Source organism: Paramisgurnus dabryanus, chromosome 16 (assembly GCF_030506205.2).
Source record: "Paramisgurnus dabryanus chromosome 16, PD_genome_1.1, whole genome shotgun sequence".
Lineage (NCBI taxonomy): Eukaryota > Metazoa > Chordata > Actinopteri > Cypriniformes > Cobitidae > Paramisgurnus > Paramisgurnus dabryanus.
The window spans coordinates 18233074-18259971 of record NC_133352.1 but is presented as its reverse complement, the minus strand read 5'-3'; the positions used below and the strand labels follow the sequence as shown (position 1 = coordinate 18259971).

Below are 26898 nucleotides of genomic sequence, written 5' to 3'. Positions count from 1 at the left end.
TACAGATTGCAAGATCTATACATGTCTTTGTGTGTATGTGTGGCCGTGCGCTCGACTAATAGAGCACTCAAAGTTGACATTAGAACCAAGACTGTCAACAGTAAACAATAATCATCCCAGCATACACGCACACAAAGACTGCCAGAGACAGACAGATGTATGTCTTCGAAAGGTCACACGGCTAAATATAACTCCATCTTCACCCTACCCCCCGCCCCATATGATATATTGTAATGTCTGATGGTCGGCCAGTGGGCGGCAGAAAATTCCACAGCGCATCGAGATGAGAAGTGGCCGTTAACTTCAGATTTACAGAGGACCTGATTGATCCACGCTCATAAAGAGCCCCCGAGTCGGCCCAGGTTCGTTTCATTAACTAAAGCTGAATTGTAATGAACATAGAAACGGCAATCTCAAATCCAATGTTCGACGGGAAGCATAAAAGACCGAAAGTCTCGTGGTAGAGTTGTAAATGGCGGGAATATTTAATGCTTAAATCAATATTCAGGCTCTTATATCATCACTTGAATGTTTTAATCATTCTTTCCTGGGCGTAGATGCTGCAGTAGAAATTTACAAGTGTTCTCGCATCACCTGCGTTGGAAGACGGTATGGGGAGCTTTATGAGCGTGCTGCCGGCTGCCTGTAAATTTCTAAAACGTTTGGGAAAATGAAAAGTGCTGCACTTTTCTCTTTATTTGTCTTGCCTCTTTAGTGGGTGGGTGTTTGTCAGATGATATTATAATGGTTACTTCAAATCATTTTTTTTTTTTTTTTTTTTGCAAAAATAAATGTATTTAAAAACACATAGGATAGTGTGCATGTACTATTTTGTACATTTGTGCTAAATACTTAAGGGCTGTCCACACGGAGACGCGTATCACTGTATACGTATAAATTTGTTATCGTATTGGCGTTTCATCCACACAGATCCGGCGTTTTGGGAGACTGAATCCGCTATTTTTTGAAACCGGGTCCTAAAGTGGATAAATCTGAAACCGACACCCTTGCGGTTTCGTCTGTACATCTAATCCGTATATTTTGTGAAGCGAAAACGTCATCACATCACGTGTCGGAAGCGTCACACGTAACAGCAACAACAATAATGGCGGACTACGTGATTGTGTTCGTGCTACAGAAGCTACTAAAGCCTACTAGCTTTATTACAGCAAAATCTATTGCTTCTATGCAATTGTGGTGACCAACAAGCGATAATGGACAACACCATACGTTGGTTATGCGCATGCTCAAAGTCTTCTTCTCCGTGTATAGTGTATATCTGTGGCAGAATTACAGCGCCCCATACTGGTCCGGCATATATACTACATCGCTTTCAGTCGGTTTCAGTGGTTTTGTGTTTACGGAATATTTTTTTAGAGCAAGGAAAAAAAATGATCGGATAGGGAATGCACCGGCTTCGTGTGGACATAGCCTTAGAGGCGGTTTCCTTATCCTAGCCCCAGACTAAAATGCATGTTTAGGCTGCTTTAATTGAAACACATTGTCCTGTTTAATTTAAACATATTTTGTTCACATTGTTTTGTATTAAGATGCACAATTGTAGTGTTTTTGTAAGGTATGTTTGTAAAAACTTCTTAAATTACCTAATATTAATAAGGCCTAGTCCTGGATTAACCTAAACCCTGTCCGGGAAACCGCCCCTCTAGGAACAGGTAAATAATAAGCACTATAAAACACTACCGAACATTATCTGACGTTAGGATGGTAGCTTTTAAAATGGTCCTAATATACAGGTATGTACCATTTTGGTACAGATATGTACCTTTGCGGTAGCAGTATGTATATCTTAGGTACCAATGTGTACATTTAAGGAACCACTATGCCTTAAATGTACAAGAGTTTCCTTGGTGACATCTTTTGTATCTTCTTGTACCTTTATTTCTGGGAGTGTACCATTGTAAATATATTTATATATAAATTTCATTATCATTACCAAAATAAAGCATATAGGTTTGCCAGGTCTGCAAGTTTACAGAAAAAAAACTGTCCCTTAACATTAAACAAATCAAAGCACATGAAAATGTAATTAAAGAGTTCATAGGCAAAAGCAGCTAAAATTCCCCTTGGTCAAAAATTAGATGTTTGGTTCAGTTTCATTTTAACATTTTAAATTCTGACTTTCATCATTTGCAATGATTTTAGTTTTATCCATTATTTTTTTTGTCTTATGTCTTGCTATGCATGCATACACTTAGTTAAATTTTGTTAAATAGAATGAGACCTAACCACAAAAGCCTGGAAAAAACAAGGCATATTTACAAGAAAACATTTTAGATGCACTAAAAGGGTTTTGCATCTAAACTCTTTATTATTTCTTATGCCATAGAGCAGGGGTCTTCAACGTTTTTCGGGGCGGGAGCCCTTAGATGAGAGAGTTCAAACTGACTATGATGACTCTTGCACAAAGCACCATCATGGCGTGGGATTCATTAATTTTTAAATGCGAGCAATAGTTTTGTCGAAGTTTATAATGCATACGCGGGGTGGTGTAATTTGCCTGTTGAATTAGCGCTTTAAATCTGAACAGCATGAAACAGCCATCCAGTGTAAGAAATATAGATAAGACAACATGTCGCACTGATTCTAAAATAACATTCTGAAAAAAGACACACATATAAGCCTATAAGATTTACCTGTTTTATGATGGCTTTTCTGTCGCTACTGCTGATTCCTGAGTGGACATTTATTCAGTTATTTATTTTGGTCCGCTAAACTGAACTCGCGCCTTCAAACCTATGCGGCACGCACCTTCACAACTTAAAAGGGACAGGTAACGTTTTTTACTTTTATGTTTTTATAATAGCTTGTGGTTAAACATCATTTGGCAGACCCCCTGCAGTTCTGTCGGACCCCCAGTTGAAGACCCATGCCATAGAGTATAGCAAGGTGCTGTAGTGCGGCATTACCATCTAATACTATAACCATCAGTGCAATGCCGTTTTTGTAAGAAAGGTTCACTTTGTGGGTGCGTGCGCGCGTGTTTTATCGTTCATTAAATTACTACACGTCATTTACAGTCTTAATGGTAAGGTCAATACAACCTTTGTGTAAAATTACAGGAGGCTTTTACTTTAGCTAAACACAATCCTGACATAAAAGAGATTCATTCTCAATGTATTTCATTTAAATCTGAATCCTGTTTACGGACTTTTTTTAATGTCTTCAGAGATTGATAACTATTGAAGCATTTGTGAATGTCAATGAACAAAGTGGAGAAAAATAACTATTTATAATGAATACATTTATATAGCAGTTGACTCGTATTGAGTTTCCATTAGCCAGATATTAGATAAGTAAGAGAGATAAAGAGATGTATGCTGTTATCCTTCCATTATACAAAAAATTATTCTTCAAGTAAGACATTTGTTTTCAATTGTGTGTGAATTCTGACGAAATCCCAGAGCTCTCCCACCGGTAAACATCTAAATATTCAATCTTCCTCTTTTAGCAGTCCATGCAAAATTGTGAAATATTCATTAAACACATCCTGCTCACACGCACAAACTTCTTCCGACATCTGTACTCCTATAGCCCACATGCAGTCACCTCATTTTAGCAAGCATCAAATAATTTCAGTTTCCTCTCTTAGATATGAATATCCCAGCATGTAACTTTGATTTCTCTCTTCTTCTCCTGATGTTCTTTTCTTCCTTATTAACAAGACCTCTCCTGATGCTCACATCAGAGGATTGATTTCTTTTATTTGCAGAGAGTCTTGTTCATAACACCGTAATGCTGTAATCTTTCTGTCGCTGCACATCTGCATTGGGGGCACAACTGGATTGGTTAAATCTTGAGTCAGCCCCCTCATCTAACTAAAACTTATGTTAAACAAAACATGATTTATAATAGAGCTGATTAAGAAAAGAAAACAAATCCTTTCTAGTAGGTCAATCTTACAATGGAATCAACTATTCCTAACTCTATCTTTGGCTCAGAAAGTGAAAGCATTTACGCCTCAACTTAATAATCTCTAATGCTTTTTCCCTCTTGTTAATGAAAAGGACCAAATCACAAAGAAGAATATCCCTGACACTACGAGTCCTCAAAAAGCTCCTTAGCTGCTTAGATCAGTGTGGGAGAATACAAATAATCCAGCAGACAAAAGCCGTCCGCTCCTCCCGCAGCATGGGGCTCCAAGGTGGCTTTGTTTACCGAACGTGACGTGAAACGCTGATAGCCGAACCGCTGCCAAACTCAACTCGCATGGGGTTGCGGCAGAATGATGAGATAATTTCTTATCTGGCTGGAGTACAAATACCTATGCAAACAAACACAGCAGCCTACAGAAAATGATAGACGTCACATCATCCCTGTTTGGTCAGCAAGCTACCACTCCTCACCTCCCAAAAGGCCAGTACGGACTCAAGTTACTAAAGAGATAATGGCGGAAACTGTCTGCACCTGTGCCGGGTAAAGCTGCCCCCAAACAAATAAAGACCACTGATTTTTGGAAATTACCATTTGGGTATTAATGAATCAGTCAATTGGAGAGATGTCATACGTCCTGTCTGCATAATAGCACAATTGCCAAAAGAACAGCTTTATTACTAAAGTCTCTGTGCACCTCACCTTGCATCAAACAGAATTGAGGTGTATGTTCTTATCACAAAAGAGATATTACAGATAAGAGTTGGACAAGGGTTTATTTGATCTAATTCTGAGGGAATTACACTCATTAATTTATTATTGACACTCTTTCTCCTCTTTAAAATGAAACAAATTGAAGATATCTTTCTATTAGTGTTTGAAATAGTCTAAATATATTTTGTTGTTTTAAGAGTGAAAATTGTGCTACTGCACTACTGTACGCATGACACCTTATATGATCATTCCCACTGTAGTACAGTACAGTAATACATATTCACAGACATCATGTGGCACAGATTTTACATTCAACTTGATGTTAAGCCATAACATTATCACCACGTGCCTAATATTATGTAGGTCCCCCTTTTGCAACCAAAACAGCCCTGACCCATCGAGACATGGACTCCGCTAAACCTTCCTGTCGGAACCAGCATTCACTTTTTCAGCAATTTCAGCTACAGAAGCTTGTTTGTTGGATCGGGCCACACCGGCAAGCTTTCGCTCCCATGCACGTGCAACAATGAGCCTTGGCCGCTCATGACCCTGTCGCAGGTTCACTGCTTTTCCTTCCTTGGACTATTTTGATAAGTACTTGCCACTGCAGACCCCACAAGAGCGGCGGTTTTTGAGATGCTCTGACCCAGTCCTCTAGCCATCAAAATTTTGTCCTTGACAAAGTCGCTCAGATGCTTACGCTTTCCCGTTTTTTTCTGCTTCTTATACATCAACTACACTTGTCCTCAAATGGCACTTAGCAATAAATCAGGTACTAGGCAATAAATCAGCTTGTTAATGTGTTTTCTGTTAATTTTATTTCACATCTTACTTTATATCTAAAATCAAGTTTGAAGCAATTACAGCATACTGACAACCATATACTATAGACATATTGGTTTAAATGATCAAAAAGGTAGAGTGGCCATTTTCTATCCCAATAACATTTGACCGTGTGCCCAATCTGAGATTGACTGGTACGCCCAGGTCTAAAACCAAGTTCTCAAAAGCACGAAAGAAGGTTTTTAGTGGAAGCGGACAGTAGACTTTGAAAGCTGCCTTTACGCCTGGGAGAGTATTTGGAAAGAGACAGACAGATTGTGATAATGGATGAAAATTTCCCCTCGACCCCATTCACTCTCCCTCGGTGAGTGACACCTGTCTTTCATAGCGATTGCCGCTGCTGACACATCTGTACAACGAGCCAATAGAGGAAGAAAAGAGGATGAAAGATATTGAAGCGCATCCCCAAACACCCACGCACACACACAACAAAAAAGATAAGGGCCGATGATAGAGGCTTCAAAGTATGTTAGAAGTGGAAAAACAAAAATGACAGATTTACTTGCTTCTATTTTAAACATACGCCTTTTTCCTTGTGAAAACACATCCCATGAAAGCAATATCCTGCCTTGAATTCTGTTTCCAATTCATTTCAAGTACAAGAAGGCTTGATTTTTCCCTTGATCAATCACACCATTTGTTTTGTTTTTTAAAAATATTTTAGCAACACATCACAAGAAAAAAATCCAAAAATTACTGTTGCAATGCAATGCTACTTAACATTATTTTACAAATGAATTGAAGTTGTAAAAGTAAAACAGTAGATGTTTATAGGAATTAATATAGGGCTTGACAACATTTGTGCCATATTGTTAATGCAAAAAAAAAAATTAATTTGGCCTCTTAGTTATGCTTCGTGTTGTTTTATTTAAATGTATTTATATAATACTTTCACAATTTTTATTGTCACAATGCAGCTTTACTAACAAAGAAAAGTAGTAAAATTTACTATAGTAATCATCATGCCACATACTATCACATATTGTGATGTCAAAGGAAACAGTTATGTGATATGATGACTGATCATGCTTGGCCCACAAACGTCCCGCACAGCGGACGTAAAAATGGTGGTAAGAAACAACGGTTGGGAGATTAGCAATTATCTGCGAGGCAATTATCAGCTAGCGTGATGAAGACAACTACATTCCAAGGTGTTTCTTTGTGCGTTTAATAGCTGTTGAGTAGTAAATTGACAGAGCGGGTTTGTGTGATGCTGGATTCACTGCTGACGGATCTGTTTGAGTTCTTATACAGTGAGAACTCAATTAATTAGGAGGGTTTTTGTTGTCATTAACCTTCTCCGACACTTTCTACAAACTATGTTAAGGTTTTAGACAGTGCCGAATTAACGAGGAAATGTGAAATTGAGGAAAGTGTTGCAGAATTCCTGCCAAAACGGCACCGAGAGGGAATTTAGTCTTCAAAAATACCAATCACGAAGGCAGATGTGTGGAGACACGTGAGGGGGAGAAGCAACAGTGCTTTCTTTTACGAACACACGTCCTTTGACATTTTAAAGATGCATTCTTGCTTTCGATCTTTTTCTTTTAATTTGTTTTGACATGTCATGCTTTACGCAGTCTATTTATACACACGTTTCACCCACGAGTTTTCTTTAAATCACTGCTGTTTGACATACAAAGCGCTTGCGGTTTGGGTCGTTGGGGAATGATCACGTTGCCCGGTGAGAGTATAAAAACCAGGTAAGAGCATCGCAATATAAAGCCCTTTGAAATGCATTCAGCGCTAAATTAACTGAATAAAAATGTGAATTTTTTATCACATGTTGCACATTTTTTGGCATCTGTTCTCTCACACACCTCACACTCTAAAAGCCTAAAAGATTTCAGTCACACCCGCAGTTTCTCATACACAGAAGATATTCTCTTATGCGCCCCCACTGACACTTTCTCTCTCACCTGATTCGTCATCCGACTTGTTCTCATTCTCAGAGTCTGTCAGGGTGAGGGCGGAGTTCTCTCTGCTGGAGAGGCCAGAACTGCGGCGAGATTTGATGCCGTGGCCTCCCCATAGCTGGATGGCTCGCTCTGGTGAGATTGGGCCTTCCGGATCGGAGTCTACATCGGAGCCGGCGCTTAAAGAGTAACCGCGTTGTAGGAGACCGATGTCTGGACAGTATGCATTCTGATGAGAGGGTGGTTCACAAATGCCCAACTCGGCCAAAGTAAAGTTCCCTAAGGCAATAAAAATAAAGCGAAATCAGTTTGCTGGCCATTAAATTTACTTGAAAGAATTCTTTACCCATCCTGGATGCATCAAGCCTTTGCACAAGCTACACAAAACTAAAAAAGTAAAAACCAACCAACAAAATATTAGGGCTGTGACAATAGGCTTTATGCCCAGCTGCACTACTTCCTGAACTTCAGCCAGTTCCTTGTTTCCTGTCTGCCATTATTGGACAAACTGATTAATCCAGGTGTGTCTGATAATTGTTGTTGTGACTACTGAGGTCACGCACACCTGGATTAAACAGTTTGGCCAATAATGGCAGACAGGAAACAAGGAGCTGGCTGAAATTCAGGAAGTAGTGCAGCTGGGCAAAAGCCTATTAATTGTGCAAATGCGTGTTTTCTTAATAAATGAATTTTAATAAATTACAGTGAAATCCCAGCACATCCAAAAGCCAGAGGACGCTCTCGTGCAGAAACTCCATTTCTGCCACAGAAGAAATTGCATTACAAACACTATTCCAGGAAATATCTATAAGAATATTTATATTGCCGTTCTTCAAATTGTCTCAGGTATTTTCATGAATATTTTGAATGATTTTGTTTAACGAGTGTTGCGTTTTTAAATGCATGTTATAAACGACTCTAATTAGGGTGGCCATTCATGCCAGTTCGGCCGGACACGTCCCGAACATGTTTTCGGGTGCGTTCCCCGGAAGTCGCGTTTCTCGACCGCATACATTATCGAGGTTCTCACTTTTCAGTTAAAATACATTAGAAAAATAAGATTGATTTCTTTTAAGACATACAATCATTGTAGTTTCATTATTACCTTGAAATGTAACGGTTGCTTTTCTGAAATTCAACCAGAAATTTTAAACCTTGATGACGTATACGGTCGACGAACGTGACTTCCGAAAAACGCACCCAAAAACATGTTCGGGCACGTGTCCGGCGAAACTGGCACAAATGGCCACCCTACTTCTAATGATTTTAGATTGATAAGGACTTTCTACTGGCCAAAACACCATGGTACACAAACGAGCTATGCATGAAACACATAATCACAACCTTGCGATTCGGAAACGATTTCAGACAGGTTTTTTAAAGGCTCTCTAAGCGAATCTGCGAGACGTTAGTTATTGTTGACGTTTGAACTGTTTTCAAACAGACGGAGCGTAGCTAACTCCTCCCCCTCCCCCTCCCTTCCGTGCTTTCATGAACGCGCCCAACCCCCACCCCCAAATCCTTCTTGTCGTTTATTGGCTGATACACTTTGTTATGGTTTCTGTTTGTAGGTTTGGCCACTGTTTTGTTATTGCCGTTTGTGAAGCCTGGGCTGTCTACAGAGATCGCGTTTTTTTACAGTTTGATCAGCGGACAGGCAGCAAGCAGATAGTGAGGAGTTGTTTGCTGTATGTAACAAAAAATGTTTTATGGTCTAAAACGCCTCAATTCGCTTAGACCACCTTTAATAGAACACACAATTAATCATCACAGCCCTACAAAATATACTGAACCTCTACGTCAGGGGTGTCCAGACTTTTTTGTGTGGTGATCTACTTTTAAAATGATAAAGCCGACAAGATCTGCTAAAAAACACAGTTACATTTTTAATAACAATTTAAATGCGTGTTAGGACTATACTGCATATCTATACATTGAATTTAAGGCTGTCCCCATTAGGCTACTCCATTCTTTTTGAGGAGTTAAAAAAGTCCTTGAGTACATGTCGAGCACTCCTTAAAATAGCAGAGATGCGGTTTAGTGAAACAAACTAGAAAAGGACAACCGTATCAGAAGCGTCTCTCTCTCTCTCTCTCTCTCTCTCTCTCTCTCTCTCTCTCTCGTTCGTTTGTTTGCTCGCACGCGCGCGCACACACAGCGCATGGATCCGCTCCTGATAAAGCCAAAAATGCGCATCCTGGTAAATTTCAGAAGTTAGACGACTGAGCTGCAGCGGGCAGGCATACGATTTATAAAAACACATTTGAGAAGAAAGGCACAACAACTCAAAAAGTCTTGCCTGTTTCACAATTACTCTCATAATGCCAATTTCGCGATCTGTTTTCCGCTGCTCATGGAGCAGCATGCACAGTTAACTTATGTGCGATCTACCAGCATTGCCTTTGTGATCGACTGGTCGATCACGATCGACGTATTGGACACCCCTGCTCTACGTACTCAGAGTTTAAAATGCTTGATAAACTTAGCATTATATCACCTATCAACAACTGGCCATTGAAGTCAATGCAAACTTCAATTCAAACCTAATACTTTAATCCAGTCAACAACCTGGTCTGCGATGTTTCCACACTGGGGTCGTAAAATGTGAAACAATTTTAAAAACTTTGGATTCTAAGTAAAATTGCAAATAGCTTTGCTTATGTTAGGGTTTTAATAAGTTACACTTTCTTTTTTATTATAGAGATAGTTCATCCAAAAATGTAAATTGTGCCATTATTTACCCACTCTCATGTTGTACACTCACCTGTACATATTTATTTGTTGTGATGAACAGAAAAGGAAGATAATTTGAGAAATATAACCAAACCAATAAGAAGCCCCATTGACTTCCAAAGTAGGAAAAAAGAATGCTATCGAAAGTCAATAGGGTTTCTGATTTTTGGGTGAACTACCACACAAAGTGCTCTATGAATCATGCTGGGATAGCATGAATCATTGCATCTACAAGTTTTGCACATGATGCACAGTGCATGATGTCATTAGAGCAAATGGGGATCAACTTAATATTCCTAAATTATTAAATTATTGAAATTAAACCATAAAAAATGCATGAAAAATATATGTAGCGCATAAGACAATTTTTAAAATATAAATAATTTGGGTGAGTTGTTGTCCATTGTACACCACACTTATACACAGTGTCTACTAATAATATTAATAATAATAATAATAATAAAACACTTATTGATAAAAATTACAAATGGTTTAATATTCACTGTATACATTATGGAGAATCAAGGCTTGTATGCTTTTAACTACCATGAAAATGTTAAAAATGTGTTACCCTGATTGTAAAATCCAGCCTAAAGTCTCAATCTATTTTAGAGATTAGGGGCATCAAAGTTTGATTTCAATCACTGATATAAAATATAATAAAATAAAATAATTTTTGCGTTAAAGTATTCTTATGTATGAATGTTCAAATTTGTTCATTTCTCAAAGATGAATAGTTTCATTTGAAAATCTTTTAATGCTGAAAACTAGGATCTGATGTGATTTGGCTTTTGGTAGTACCCGTTCTCTTACCATGAAGTACATAGAAGTTCATCACAAGGATTATAGGAGGAACAGCAGAGAGCACATTCAAACTGTATTAAGGCAGAGGCCAATAAAGCAAGAGGGGGCAGCAGGAAGCTGAGATTTTATGGACCAAATCAGTGGACGTCAGCTCTGGCCCTGGGCCATGTATGGTGCACAGCTAAGGGGTCTATTTTATCCTGCTGCTCTTACCTGCTGTGAAATTTCCTTCCCACTGTGACTCAGGATGGAGGCAAAGTCATACACGCATAAAACTAACACACACACACAGACACAGACCGTGAAAGAAAGACCGCGTTTAGAGCAAGCTGGACAGCTCCCCTCCGTTAACTCATATATATTTTGCACGCCATCCAAATTCAAGGCACATGAAACTGAATCAATAAACACCACGGAGTCCCAATTAAGGACAGGCTGGGGGAAAAACAATTAAAGGATAAAGCATGCGCAACCAATTTCTTCTCTACAGTAATTAAAAGAGTCAATGCATGCCCTCCAATCAGCAGAAAATAAAGCAGCAATTTCATTCATTAAGGCTCTTTAAGACAGAAATCTTCACAGTGTCGGAGATCGATGTGGCTAAAAGAGACCTTCATAGAGTCGCTTTATTCCTCACTGTGGTGGTGGATGGACGTGAAACACTTTTGATTAAAGTAATAAAGTTTTTAAATCACGAACAGGTCTACAACTATGAGAACACAGCTAGAAAATAACACAGCTGATAACAACAAACACAAATATTGCTATCTAGGTCTAATCTGTTATCTAAGCTCTATTCAAACCGTACTGTACTGTACCTGACGTGAAGTAGCTCAGGAACGATGAGAGTTTCACGTAGTCTGTGAAGATAACAACATAATATGCCACCTTTAATACCCAACACACTCACATCTATAATTACCCTTCAACATTTATCGCTTCTAAATAACATCTGTTTTAAGTACTTGTTACATTTCTTCCATCACTTGAAAAACAGACATTTATCCTGATTTACACAATTTATAACTGCATTCATTAATAAAGTTAGCAGGATTGCGTTTGGAGTACTTCATGCGGATGTGTGTGCATGCGTGCAGGTATGCATCTGTAAATGCCATGTGACATAATAGATATTTTGATATGACAAATATCTTTCCAAGAACAATATAACAGTGAGCCAGAAATGTGACACTTACTGTAAGCCACGCTTAAAATGTCAATGCATTAAATAAAATGTCAAACCAAGCAAGTTACTTGAAAGATGGAACGCATGTGCCATTTTTAAATATTTGCATAAAAAGAAAACAAAAAAAGTTTAAAACATGCAAATAACATGTTTTGTCAAGATGATGAACTACGTTATTCAGACATAACACAAAAATATCCATGGGAGAGTATGGTTAACAGTAACTGCAAAATGGCTCAAAGTAAATTTACATTTTGGAAAAGGTGCAGATGTGACTGAAAATATCCTTTTTTGAAAACTGAAGTGTCCAAACACTTTTGGGACCACACTATATGTGTTTATAAGGAATATGTGTGGTGTTGTTGAAAAAAACTTGTCTTTTAACTCTTTCCCAGCCATTGATGAGATAACTTGTCAATTTAGAGAAAACGCTTCCCTGCCAATGACGAGTATTTCCAGCTTTCCGCTCTTCTGCAACTTATAAAACCCGGAAGTATCGCCCTAGGGTTAACAGCTGTATTTCCATGTAAGTTTTGAGGATCACTTTGAATCTGATCTCTATCAACATCCCTTCACAAAAATGGAATTACCTTCCCATATTTGAAAGGTGATAAAGAGAGAACAAATGAAGGTAAGAATAAACTTTTTTTTGAAAGCAGAGAGTGTGTTCTTTCATTTGATATGTTGTATGTTTATATATTTTAGAAAAAATTTTTTGGAAGGCATTAAACTTTTGTGAAAATAATGAAAAATGCTGCCGCAGACTGGCAATTTTTTTTTTAAATGCTGTTGGCAGGGAAAGAGTTAAATATTCATTCTTCTTTCTTCAACTATTAAATATAACAAAGAAGGCAAAAAAACTTGGGGTGTTACCTTTAAAAAGTACACTTCTGTACCTCAAAGGTACACATTGGTACCTCAAAGAATTTTCATATAAGGACCTTTTTAAAAGTCACTGTCCCAGTGACAACTTTTGGACATTTTCTCTGAGAGTGTATGCATAAATGCATCAATGATGGGTATGAATGCTTGCTTGACTTAAATGCACAACTTGACTTGTGGAATCTGCTTTGATATTGTATAGAAAATCTACAGTTTCTATCAGAGAGCGATGCATGGCAAGTACGTAAAATCTGTAATTTCTTTTCTAAAATATCTATGAACATTTCCTACCAAATATGTTATTTCTTTTTGTTCTCCAGCTAAGAGGCAGTGCCATATGCATGAGGAAACAAACATGCCTCATGTTTGATTCCTATGGAAATACGAAGACTGTGATGAAAAGGGCCATCTTGTTCTTTTCTCATGTTTACAAATTCATAGTACAGCCAGATGGAGAAATACTATAGTAAACCCAAAGAACAAGCATCTCTCTCTCTTGAAACGTAAGGGTGTTCTCAAAGGGGGTTTCCATCCCAAAAACCACGCTTAAAGCCTGGAAAAGCCTGGAGATGATCATTTACACCATCAAAATATATTCCACCATCCCATGATGTTTTTCAAAGAGTTAAGACTATAAAGCACATTTGTTTAATTTTTAAGAATGACTCGCTCTTTTATGCCTCATATGTTTAGAAGCGCAGATGGGAACGTCCCTGCTTCTCACCAGCTGGTGGATGTAGCTTTGACTCATGGTGAAAAAAATCTGTGTCTGTTCTCTTGTGTGTCCTTACAGCAGTTTTCTCAATTACAGAAAGGGTTTGGTAACATGTTTTTTATTACATCTGATCAGCTGGACCTTGCTCTTGTCTTCCTGTCTCTCATGAGCTCTCATAAGCTCCTCTGTGCAGAAATCATGCCTCTGACTTCATGGCCACAATTCACTTCACCTCTTCTAACAGTGGCTAAAGAAAGAGCTGTCACACTGCATGTTCTCTATATCTTCTTTTCTTTCCTTGCAGTATCTACCCAGTTATAGGGCTACACAATTGTAAAATAACTTCTTAAATTTAACTATCGTGAGTATCAAAGAAATGATTTAATTGCCAAAATGCCAGTCAAAATTAGTTTGTGTCTCATTTGTAGATACACTTAGCTAACCGTATAGTAAAATCGTATACATGCACTAAGCCCTTCCGGCTGCTCCAAGCATTATCAATTTATTTCAAGTATATTGGATTCACTCTCCTCCCAGAGTCATTCTGCATTCTGACTTATTAAAGGAATACTCTACATTAATGAAAAAATTTAGGAATTTTTTTTTTTGCTCCCATGTTATTAACAATATTTATGTCTTTTTATTCGGTTCAAAAGTTATTTTTTTAAAGAAAACTTTACAGGATTTTTCTCTTTTCACTTTTTGGACCCCTACAGTCGCATATGCGACCTTTAGAAATGCCATTGCGACCCTAATTTTTAAATGGGTCGCAAATGTATCACTGATTATTTTTGTACCTACCTTATGTTTTAGGCAATATGCTATGATTTACTATGAGCATTTATTAAACAGAAATGTGTATTTTAAGAATATGTTTTATAACGTGCTCTGAGCCTTCAACATGGTGAGCATTCGCGTGCTTTCTGTTTCTCAATGAATTGGGTCGGTGCGACGGGAAGCAAGTGTCACATTGTATCCTTCCATGTGTCTGAACTTGAGCAGAGGTCTTCACGTAATACCCGAGACCTGTGCGGTTCCGGGTTTATATTTTAAATGATCAGTCGCGTCGGGGTCGGTCATAGTTTAATTACTTCGGGTCCCAAGTGATTAATATTTTGTGTAAAACCCGATTCGATCGGAAAACGGCCGCGAGCGCTACCGCGCTAAAGCACGAGGGCAGTTTTAGCGTGTTTCCGGTTTCTATGGCGATCACATCTGGCTTTTGTTACGACCACACGCTGCATTTTCTTTCTCCCATTTTTTATAATCTTATTATTAATAAACCATATCTTTCCAAAAAGTTTGCAAAGATATGTTAGAAAAAAGCAATGCTAATGAACGAGCAAAGCTCAAGCTGACTCAAGATAAAAAAAATGCAAAGCTGTAAGTAAAGTCACCTGTCACCGGGACCGCAAGTAGACTTTTAAATCTGACATAATGAATGAATTAAGCTTTTTTAATCGGTAAGAGTGAAATAGAAAGATAGAGCAGAAGCAGTTAAAGTGCCTTTCTAATAGAAATTATAACCATCATAACATCAGTCACATTTATAATCTATAGACCTGCACCTTCTATTAATATACTATACATAGTATTGTATATATTGAGTTTGAATATAAAGGGGTCATCTAATTGCTTCATATATCAGTGCAAAAACAGTAGTGTTTTGTGGTACTTTGACAAACAGTGTCAGTTTTGTTCAAAGAAAGTTTGGGGTGGTTAGATTAATGAACTATAATGTGAAATTAATATTAATGTTCAATAAATCAAAGTATTGTGTTGTGTCACACATTATTAGTTCTTTGTCACATGTATAGTAGACCATTTTTTGTCGGTGGGTAATGATTTCCCTTTTCACCGACAAAAAATGGTCTACTATACATGTGACAAAGAACTAATAATGTGTGACACAACATTATTTGACTTTGACGTCAAAGGTATTCAGGCCAAGCACAATGTACAGATTAGCTGGCCAATCAGGGACACATCCATGAGTTTTGTACAAATTCAATGCGTTTAAGGAAGGCAGGTTATCTGGAGCTACAAAAATGTACGGTATGTGAAAAATGTGTTGTTTAACCATAAACTACATTGTATTATACTAAATACACACAAAAAAACTTTTTTAGCATTGAAATAGGTGCACATTAAATTTCAGTTTCATCAAAGGTTTCAAAAGCAGCCCGACAGAACAAACTTGAACTGTTGAGAATAAAACATTTTTGTATGAACACTATGAAAATTAAATTAAATCAAATTAGAATAATATACATTTTCAACATAATGCAACAGTTTTAGCAGTGGTACAAAAGTAACAAGTGTTACTTTCGTCTCAAAAGGAACTCCTGACGTTTAAACCCAATTTACTTTTATTTTGGAAAAACTCTGAGAGGGTCAAACTTCAGGATGTGTTACAGCACTAAAAAACCTGTAGATTGATCAATATTGTAACACAAAACAAAAAGACAACACGTTATAAGAAAAAAATGACCGCTTTAGGAATTAACTTTAAGAATCAAGGTTGAAAACAGCTTTCTTGGCCCTACAAGCGCGAAACAATGAGGGTGGCTTGTTAAAGATGATGTCATAGTTTGGAATGCAAATTTAGTCAGGGATCTGAGAAAATTGCTTTGTTACTTTCGCCCAGCGTTACTTTCGCTCCGGTTCTCCCCTACTTTTAAACCATTACATCTCGTCTTGCATCTCGATGGGCCAGTATGGCTGTACGTATTACCTAATCATGTCGAAATGTTACATATGTGTGTTACAGCGTGTGTTATGTAAGCTTTAATGAATTAATTAACATTTAATAGAAATAAATAAAATAAATCTGGTAGAGATGAAAGTAAATCAGTTAAAAGAAAATATTCATAAATTATTATTGCAATTAACATATTTGTGTGTGTGTGTGTGTGTGTGTGTGTGTGTGTGTGTGTGTGTGTGTGTGTGTGCGCGCGCACATTCACATATGTGCAGCTTATGATGCACCCATCTGTGCAATCTTATGTTCTCATCTCAGAAGATGGCATTACTTAAAAGGATTGTTGACCCATCTAATGTAATGGCTGAACATATCTAAAACAGAGTGTTGGGGCTGGCTCAACAAAATGTCAATTATTTTTCCATCTATATACAACTGTCCTCTAATTTGATTAGAGAAAAAAATATTTCAAAAAATAAAAAGTACATAAAATGTCACTGGGCCAGTACCCTTTAAAAAAGTACACATTTGCATATAAATGGTGCATATTAGTACCTCATAAGTACATATTATTACTACTATTATTATTATTATTCACTGATATTAGTGTTATTGGTGTTATTATTATGATTATTCTGAGGATTATGATTATGATTATGATTATGATAATAATAATAATAATAATAATAATAATAATAATTATTATTATTATTATTATTATTATTATTCTCTAATAATAATAATAATAATTATTATTATTATTATTATTATTATTATTATTATTATTATTATTATTATTATTATCAAAAATGAAGAAAACTCACCTCTCACTAATTTGCTCAACATGACATATTAAATTGTCCGCACTTTTAGAAGCAGTAACCACGACATGTAATTCAGAACAGTTTAGAACCAACTCTGTGCTAATACTTTTTAATAGTTCACTGCAGACTACAGGAACATTGCGAGTAGACGCACAAAGGGGGGTCTCTAATTTGATGTACAGTGCTTGTATTCTGGCTGGAGGTGCGTTTTGGTCTATGTTCTTTGCATTAATGCCCTTTACCGGTGCCCGAACACACACTGAGGTAATTTACTGGCCTTGCTCACCCCTGAGGACCGAGTCAAATCCCATTTTAGACCCCAGGAGTGGAAATTGTCCTCTGGTCATTATGCTTCATCAGACTCATGAAAGAAGCATTTGACTTTCCTGAGAGGCTGAGAGAGGGGGCTGATTGGGCGTTTGGGTAATATAAAAAGACCTCCGCTTCAGCAGGGGGAAGGATGTGATTTTTGCATCCAGATCGGCAAGCTTCTCTGTGGTCTCTCTATTACCCCCCGCATCCCACTGCCGATGGTGACAGCTAATGGACCTGCTCCAGACAGCGTCTTTGTGCTACATGTTTGTTCATGTTCTGCGGGCTGATGGTTATTTTTGTTACTGTAGGCATGCGCTGAGGAAATGAAGCACTGTGGGACCCTGTAGCAATGACAGGATCTTATTTAAATCTGCTATAGAAAAATTACAACTTTTTTTCATTTCAAAGAAAAAAGTTTGGGACAAGTAAACTTCTGACAAATTATCAAACCAGATGTTTTTTTTTCTTTTCTTTAGCACAAACACCATTTTCTGATTTTCTTTTTCTAAAACAAGGTTCAATTAATCCATTTAATCACATCATGCCAAACATTATGGCTGTATTAAATGTGATAAGCACCTTTGTGAACTTGAGGGTAACTGACTTCATAGATCCAACAAAAAATGACCTTGAGTCAGATTAGTTAAAAGCAATTACAAAAACGATCTTTGTGAAGTGTAACTAAAAGGCCACTGTGCATGCTGAAAATTAAGATTTTTTTTTTTAAAAAACACAAAATAGCGAGAAAAGCATGAAATTATGATTTGAAGCAAGGGCACGAACCAAACCTGAAGCTAAAAGAAAACAAAACATTAAAGATGACACAGGATGAAAAATTAATAGAGAAAGCTAGATGAGAACAGAAAAGAGAGGCAACTTCAGGGCTAATACAGCGAATATGAGGACAAAGAAAGGTGTAGAGAAAGGACATAAATCAAGGTCAGTCTGCAAGGTTTCAGGCATGGTGTGGTGCTATAAGGAGTATTGTGGTGCCATTAATGAAATGACACAGCTGGCTCTGCCTCCCTCCAGATATCCCCACACCGGTCTGCTCTACATCTCAGATTGGCTCCTTCGCACACACAACAGTGACACCTTAAATCAATCAGCACCTGTTCAGATTTGCCTCCTATTCAACGCCCTCACTGCATTGTGCTCTACAAGCAACTTGCTAATGCAGTGCTCAATAATTACATTGCTATGGAGACGCAGTTGGGTTCTCCATCATCGCCCATGACTTCTACACCTGCGTTTGAGAGAGATACAGATTTTCCATCGCAGACTGGGCCTTAATAAAAAAAAAGTGGAACCCAAAGCTTCATCGTGGCTAAACAAGTGCAAGTTAGCATCACCACACTGTCTGATTCAGAGCCTCCTACCTGTCCAAATGACATCAGATTCTGTTTGTGGCGTGTTGGTACCGTAGGTGGTGTGTTATCATTGGTGGTCTGGGTGTTAATTGAGAAGGTTTACGCTCAGCAGTGGGCGTCCGGTGAGTTTTCTCAGCATACTTTGTTCCCAAGATGCATAGCACATCATTAGGTCCCCCATTAATGCTGGGACATAGAGATAACAGCTAAGCAAGAACAGGGCCCTCAGTGTCAAACGCCTTGCCCCACGTGAGCCACCTGCTCTGCAAGGCCACTCAACACCTTTTAATTGGGCTGCAGGAATAGATCTGACCCCGTAGGGAGCCATTTTGCCTCTTATAAACCACCTGAGATAAGCTCTTGATATTTACAACATCCTCTACGCTGCAAAAGACTACATCTGACATGTTTGAATACTTGGAGGAAGCCGATCAAGCACTGGGGAGTGTTAAGAGAGTGAGTATGAAAGCTGTTTTTCTCATAATGGTTGAATTGGGGTCTCACTACGCTCCCATTGGTTGCATCTGGTTAACAGTGTGTAAATTTGTGGTGGCAACGTTATCGACACATCTGTCTGCGTTTGGTACTCTGTTACACATGCAGAACAGATCCGCTTGCATTTATTAATCAAACGAGAAATAAAAGAGAACACTAAAAGTATTTCTAATTTATGAGACCTTCAGCATTTCCCATTACACTACAATCCTGCTATTGTACAGTATATGGTACAGAATGTGACACGGGCTATTTTAACCTCTGACAAGCCATGGGATAAGCCTGACTGTCCTCTGGAGATTTTCAAGGTGCCGCTAATATAGAGTAGGTTATTTTGGATTGGATTTGACTAAGTATTGAATACAATAGCATATTGAACCCAACGGCAAAACTACTCCTGATTTTAACCATGTACTTAAGGAGCTCAGAAGCAAAAGCCCCTAAACGCAACCTTCGTCAAATATTACATAATGATATCAAATAAAAACTCCTGGCTCGTATAATTCTTTATCAAATACTTCTGCCTCAAATCCACTCATTCCCAGCCTCAGGTCATTCAAAAGTACTGGTTTACTAAGAGTTTGATCAAAAATGCTAATTTACAAAAAAACATCAGACACACTCTTAGTGGCCTTTGCCTTTTGAGTTACAAAACAACAACCTGAGAGATATGGGGGATGCCATCTGCAATTCGGTTGAGCTTGGCGGGCTGGTGTCAGAAGAGGTGACATGGCTGTCCAAACTTTGAGTTTAATCTGCATATCATGGCTGCTGATAAGCACCAACTGACCCCTAGATGGCTGTCGGGCTTAGACTGCCCACTGTGTCTTGTCTTTTAAATGCTTTCCACTAATACTGTTGTAAGTTCTCTTGTTATACACCTAAGCCACCCATAGCAAGGCTATTAACCACTTCAAGCACTTTATAAAAAGAGAAATGGCCCTAGTGCCAATCTTGTAAGCTGTTATAATGTTGTTGAACAAGATTTTAAAGTGAGGGAAGACCCATTTCAGCAGTTCGATCTGAGCTCTCTTTGCATTACAGCCAGGAATTACAACCAAGCAACCACCTGTTTCTTTTTATTTTGCAAAGCTAATTATCAAACTGATGAACCACTCCTTTTAACTCTGTGAGGCAACACCAACAACATGCTCAGCGCACCAGACTACAAGATCCAATCCTCTGATGACCTGAGTCAAAAAAAAAGAAAAAAGGAGAATGCACATATGTGATAAGATAAAATAATATGATAATAAGATATTTAGCCATCAGGGTAACCTAATTGGACAATGTTGGCTTGATTCATAATGTGCATTTGCTTTGGGAGATTCCAAAACAGATTAAGGGCTTTCACCAAGAAATGCCATCTTAAATTCTTAAAAGATTAAGGGATATGTTAATGCAATTATTGTAAGCCTGCTGCCATATACAACCTAAGATCGGAATGGCGACTGTTCTGATCTTTCGGGGATGTTTCAAGGTGCATTTAAGTGATTATTTGTTTATGTTGAGCTTGCTAAAATAGCAGCCGTCTTGTACTTATACTGACAGCTAGCTGTGAAAGCTATAGTTTTGGTTACTGTTGACAATAACCTTCTATAAGCAGTGCACCATTAATGGCTTTAGTTTGACAATGTGTTCAATAAGGGGGTTAACAGAGATAAAGTGAGTCTTAAAATTGACAGTTTTAGCCCTTCATGCCAATTGGTCAACAAACCACGTTCACACGGATCCGCAGAAATAACTAATCCGCGGAAATAACTGATCTGCACGTCGCATGCTCAACACAATTGTTTACATGTCAGTCTTGCAGATGCAAAGGGTGTACATTGAATAATGCAGCGATGTAGTTAACAATTAAATAATAATGTTAAAAGTGCCCGCCAGCACACAGGAATTTCCTCATGGTCCTGATGGCCATTAACATGCGTTTTCGTCAATCGGATCACAAGTGGACGACGTAAATGCCAGGCGTAAATGGTGTTCAAAACGTTTTGAGCTCATCCACTTTCAACCACATTTAGAGGTAGTCGAAAACCTTTTCGATCAGATTGCTTTTGTAGTGTAAACGCACATGTGGTTGAATGTGTTCGAACAGCCACACGGACCGCCTTCTCTCCACCCATTTATCTAATCTGAGCTACTAAACACAATTTTTTACGTCTTTTCTGACTGCTGGCGCGAACTCACGGTGAACGGCGCTATTTTTAGCCATTCATTGATAAAACTAAAGCGGCTGATCTCCGCAGTTTCATTTCGCAAGCGTGTGAAAGTTGCGCGATCTTATTTCATCAATTGCGCTGAAATATCAGCAAAAGCTCTAACATATACATGTACAAAACACTGTGCAGCATGTTTACTTAAAACACAAGCAGCGGACTCCGACATAATATTAGCTTGCATCCATATAAACTCATCATTATTCCCACTAGCCTTTAAATGACAGCAGAGAGACTCGCCCACAGTCTGGACAGACCGCCCCCTCACAGTATTCAGGACATAAGCGGTCAAAAGTAAACTAGATGTGTCTCTCTCGTCTCAAGTGTAAACAGCCTCAGAGAGACAGAGGAGGTGGTATATAGGTTGTGTAATAATTCGCTCTAAAAAAAGAGCGAATGCATGTTTTTTTTTAGAACTTTTTATTTATATTTTTCAACACGCACATGCATGTTTACACAGCGTTTTTAAAACACTATTGAAGCCTATTTGCATTTTCAGGACCCCAACATGTCGCTGTCATGTAAATAAACAGCCAAAACTGAGAAAAAATGTACTTGTTTTTAATGGCTCTTAAGTAGGAATGTTCCTATCGACTGGCCTTAAATCAGTATCACTTTAAATGACTTGATCTGTACTCGCTTAATTTGCTGATCTCATGAAGCAATCTTTCGATTTACTTTTGTCATCATTGGGCGCCTGGCGCGCAATTTGAGACCATTTTTTACACAGTGCAAGCATTTTTACAACCCGTTGCTCATGTGCGACCTGCAATTTGGATTTCTATCTCTGCCTTTACAGAGATATGTGTATTTTCTATAAGGGCGGGCTCCAGTCCTGACATGCAGCGCAACGCGTCTTCACATCCATCAACAGCGTGTGCATATATCTTTCGTGGACATTGCACCTCCATGGCAAAGTTTTGACAGTTTAAACTTTTTTACTTGCAGCTGCTCTTGTCTGCATACATAAGACGCATGCACAAAAACACAGCCTGTCATTCGCACGAGAGTACAGAGCAAAGATTTCACATCTCACGTCTTAAAGCTACAGAAACCTAATTCATACTACTAAAGATAAATTCACCCTCTGTTCTTACTGAAGAACTGTTTAACTTTATAAGAATCAGTACATACTTAATTCATACACTGAAGACTGCAGTATTTTATTATCAGTACCTTAAACACGCATAAGCCTTTTTAAAGGCATATTGAATTGTTCTTTGTATAATGAATGTCTGTTTTCTTTTTTTTCACTGGTATCGGCCGATCATGAAGAAAATAAATGTGTACTCTGTATCCGCTGCACAAATCCTAATCGGAGCATCCCTACTCCCAAAATTATAAAAAATGTTGTGCGCTATCACTGGGCCGCACCCATAACAAATTGTTATTTTTGTTACATATAGTGTCAATGGCCAATAACGTTAGTAACTTTTTGTGAATGGGAAAAACAGGATTCTCCCGGTCATATGACCTCAACATTGTGGCACCAATGAATTGACCCACTTCATCTAACATAAAACAGCATAACTAGGTTACTAACATGATATATTATACATCTAACACTAGAGTGCATTTTCTTTTTCCAAAAAAATTACTTCCTTGAGGATTAAAACTTTTTTAATGAGTCCACCTTTAATGTGTGTTTATTTTTTTTGCTGTCTGATGTTTTTTGGTTCGGCTGAGACACACAGAACTTTACTAGGTAATGAACTGCTGTGCCTGTGCTTTGCTTGTATGACTTAACAAGACGCTTCTGGAGGCTTCAGGGACACTTGAATCCAATTCCCAAACCATCAATGAGCAAACAAGCAACTCTCAGCTGTCTCAAAGTTGATGCGAAAAGGGTTTCAAAGTGTTTGCGAGAGTCTTCGAGGGTTTGGGGCAATAAGAAATAGAATGTGACGAGGACAGGAAGAGAGAGAGAGAGAGAGAGAGAGAGAGAGAGAGTGTGAGACTACATTTAATCTCAGAGTCATTTATTTTTAATACCCACCAGGTTCTTTGTTCTCCCTTTGATCTTTTATGCCCAGATTTATTGCGATATACCAACAAAGCACAGAATCAACAAAATAAAATAATAAATAAAATGTGTGAGTTGGCAGCTAATTCCACATCAAACCGCCAGCTGTGGGCTGATAAGAGGGGGATGAAGTAGAAAGGAATAGTATTGGGAAAAAGTCGAGCACAATGGCACAAACAAACTTGACTGTTGAAGGGCTGCTAAACAGAATATGATTAGATTGTTCTCGCCTACTGCGAAAACCGCACAAGCGTTCACCTTTTCTTCTGTACATTTCACATAAAGTAGAAATTAGGGATTAGGCAGTATAGCACGGTCCTATAAAATCCATAACATTAAGAACAAGAACCAATATATGAATCTGGGATCAAACTGGGTACAGCAAACACCCTTCTGGAGTCAATAAACCCTCGGACGTGAAACTTATTAGTTTAGTGACTAATTGTCATTTTGAAGACAGGGAAGAGTTGGGACTTGGGATGTGCAACAATTCAGTAGGATATCTGTAGGACTATAGTCAGCCTTAAGGAAGACCTATATAATCAAATTGATTTTGTGTTATTCCATCACAACCTAATTAGACACATTACAAGAGAAGCTACAGTAAGGTAAACGAAAATATGCAACTGATGGTGCTGGCAGGACAGATCATGCATTTACAATCTCTACTTAAAAGCCTGTGCAGAGACAGATGTGCCTCTGTAGACACAGATGTGGCCCCTGTGGGGGTGTGAGGACACAGACAGACAGAAAGTGATGAAAGGTTCGATCCAATGCCCTAATGCTCACAGTCCATACGTCTGAGAGCCATCGGTGAATGGGAGAGCCAAACTTGGTTTTCTTTTTCACCTAACAGGGGCCATTACCAAGATGTCTAACACATCTGTTTATTGAAATGAGTGGTCAGATCAATTCCAAGTGGGGGATACTGGGCAGCTACAATATCAATCCGATGCAATGTAATTTAGGAAAATTTGACTTGATTCAGTGCTGCCCTGTTCTATCTATCTTAAATGCCTATGCTAATGCTAAATATTAATAACTATAATCTATAATTTAAAAAGAGAGAAAACTATAAATATGCATATAAATAATTGACAAAATTTTCACAACTAATAATAATAATAATAATTAGTTATATTTATATAGCACATTTCTCCAGCTCTCAAAGCACAATCACCATGTATTGTTGTTTAAGCAAAGTTTTAATATCTATCCATATTTATTTTTCACTCTTTTTATTAAGATATGTATACACAAAAATTAAAAACAGAACAATTTTCAGAACTAAATGTCTTCTTTAGGCATCATTCAGTAGTTAGTGTGACCTCTCTTGGCATGAAACACATCTTGAGGTGACTGAAGTCCTGAAGTCATTCGATTAGAATTAAAAATTAGGATTTAATTTCATTTAGGTTTAAGAGATCCTGCAGCTGCCTCCTATTTCTCAAGTGGACACTTCAGCTTATACTTTTATACTGTTTTTAATACTACATACACATTTCCTATATTTTCTGGTTGTATTCTAATAAGGAGACCTAGAAATAATTATATTTGATCACTACAATTGCAAAAACAACAAATCTAATGGTGGCCTAAGACTTTTGCACTGTACTGTATAAAATATTTGAATCATATTTTTATGTGATGTTGTTAAAAATTATAATAATAATAATAATAATAATAATAATAAGTTGGGGTCTTCCCCCGTCACCATGTGCAGCAAATAATGCCCATGATGTACTAAATACTGTAAATACATGAAGTTGGATGACGATGTTCGTGAATTTAGGGACCATCTCAAAATTATAATGTACGTGTTTCTATTAGGGATGTCCCGATCCGGTATCGGGTCCAATCCGGGCTTTTTGGCTGGATCGGACATCGGATCGAGGACCGACAACATGACCGATCCAATTCCGATATGTGCGTAGCCATGTTTGTTACTGACAAGCTATTAAAAGGACAACGTATTATAAAAGCACCATTAACTTTTTATGGACTAAATTCAAAGTCTTTTAAAGGTGCAATAAGTAGGATTTTAAGTGTTTTATTAATCAATATCAATGTCTTTATTCATAAATATGTCCTTGTTGGTGTCAAATGACCTCTGCCAGTGATCTGACTTTTCTTTGTAAGCTTAGAATTTCTTCTCTTTACTTACATTGAACGGGTTAGTCCAAGGAGGCATCCATATCGTTCCGCTGTATTGATAAACTATAATAGCAGAGAGGGACAAAAAGCACTAGCCTACCAACGCGTTTCCACAACGCGTTTTCATTCAGAACACGTGAACCAGCTGCAACGGACAAGGAGATCAGCGATTACATAACGGCTACCGTAGTTGCAACACGCATTTGGAAAGGGGAGGAGCTAGTAAGCACTGTTCGTTTGAATGCAAAATACAATTCCACCACTAGATGGGGGTAGACCCTACTGATTGCCCCTTTAATACACTCAATAGCTTCATGTGAAGGAACAAACACACATTTAAAGATATTTAAGATCACAGAAACACTGTAACTGACTCGCAAACTGAGTTAATAATCCACTGGTGAAGCGGACGGATGAAACGCGTCATTCAATCACACACTCACACACAAGATAACTGTAGGCTATTTTAAAGATCTGATTTTATAAAGTCTCAGTAAGTCGTTGGATGGATGCAATTCACTTTGTGCTGAGCACACAATGCATCTATTCTCTTTGTGTTTTAACAAACTTTCCATTGCAGTGCTGGGATTCCCATAAGAGGATGAAGCAACGGCATCAATTCTGCACCGAGAAACCCCATGAACGTATGTTATGACATAAGTGCATCAATTCTGCACCCGGAATGTGCATAAAAAGTCCGCTCAAATGCATAATTCCCAAAATAACCATCTGCACACTAAAGCTTTTTTACTATGACAGTTTTACGCAATTAAGAAAAAAATATTTAGCATGCTCAATTGATCAAACGTACCTATTATATGTTCTCCTAAACACTGTCATGATTAATATTTACTAATGTTTCCTTTAACTTGTAAATCATTTTAAATGATTGATTTTAACATTTATAATGATACTAGATGTAGCAGAAAGCACTATACACATTTAAGTAGTATCGGGCAGATATCGGTATCGGCTGATATATGGAATTCTGGTATCGGATCAGAAATGAAAAAGTGGGATCGGGACATTCCTAGTTTTTTATCTTCGATATTTTTTAATACTTGAATTTATTAAATGTTAAAAGTGTGCATTATAGCTGACAACCACATGAAC

The 26898-nt window shown here is 37.9% G+C and overlaps 1 protein-coding gene across 2 annotated transcripts in view; it reads right to left on the bottom strand.

The window, feature by feature from the left end:
• tenm2a (teneurin transmembrane protein 2a) overlaps positions 1–26898 on the bottom strand; it is a 369158-nt gene that overhangs the window by 252228 nt on the left and 90032 nt on the right. For both annotated transcript variants that reach the window (XM_065271749.2, XM_065271750.2), the window contains exon 3: positions 7368–7643. In XM_065271749.2, the coding sequence (XP_065127821.2) occupies positions 7368–7643 (276 nt within the window). The remainder of the gene's footprint in view (positions 1–7367; positions 7644–26898) is intronic.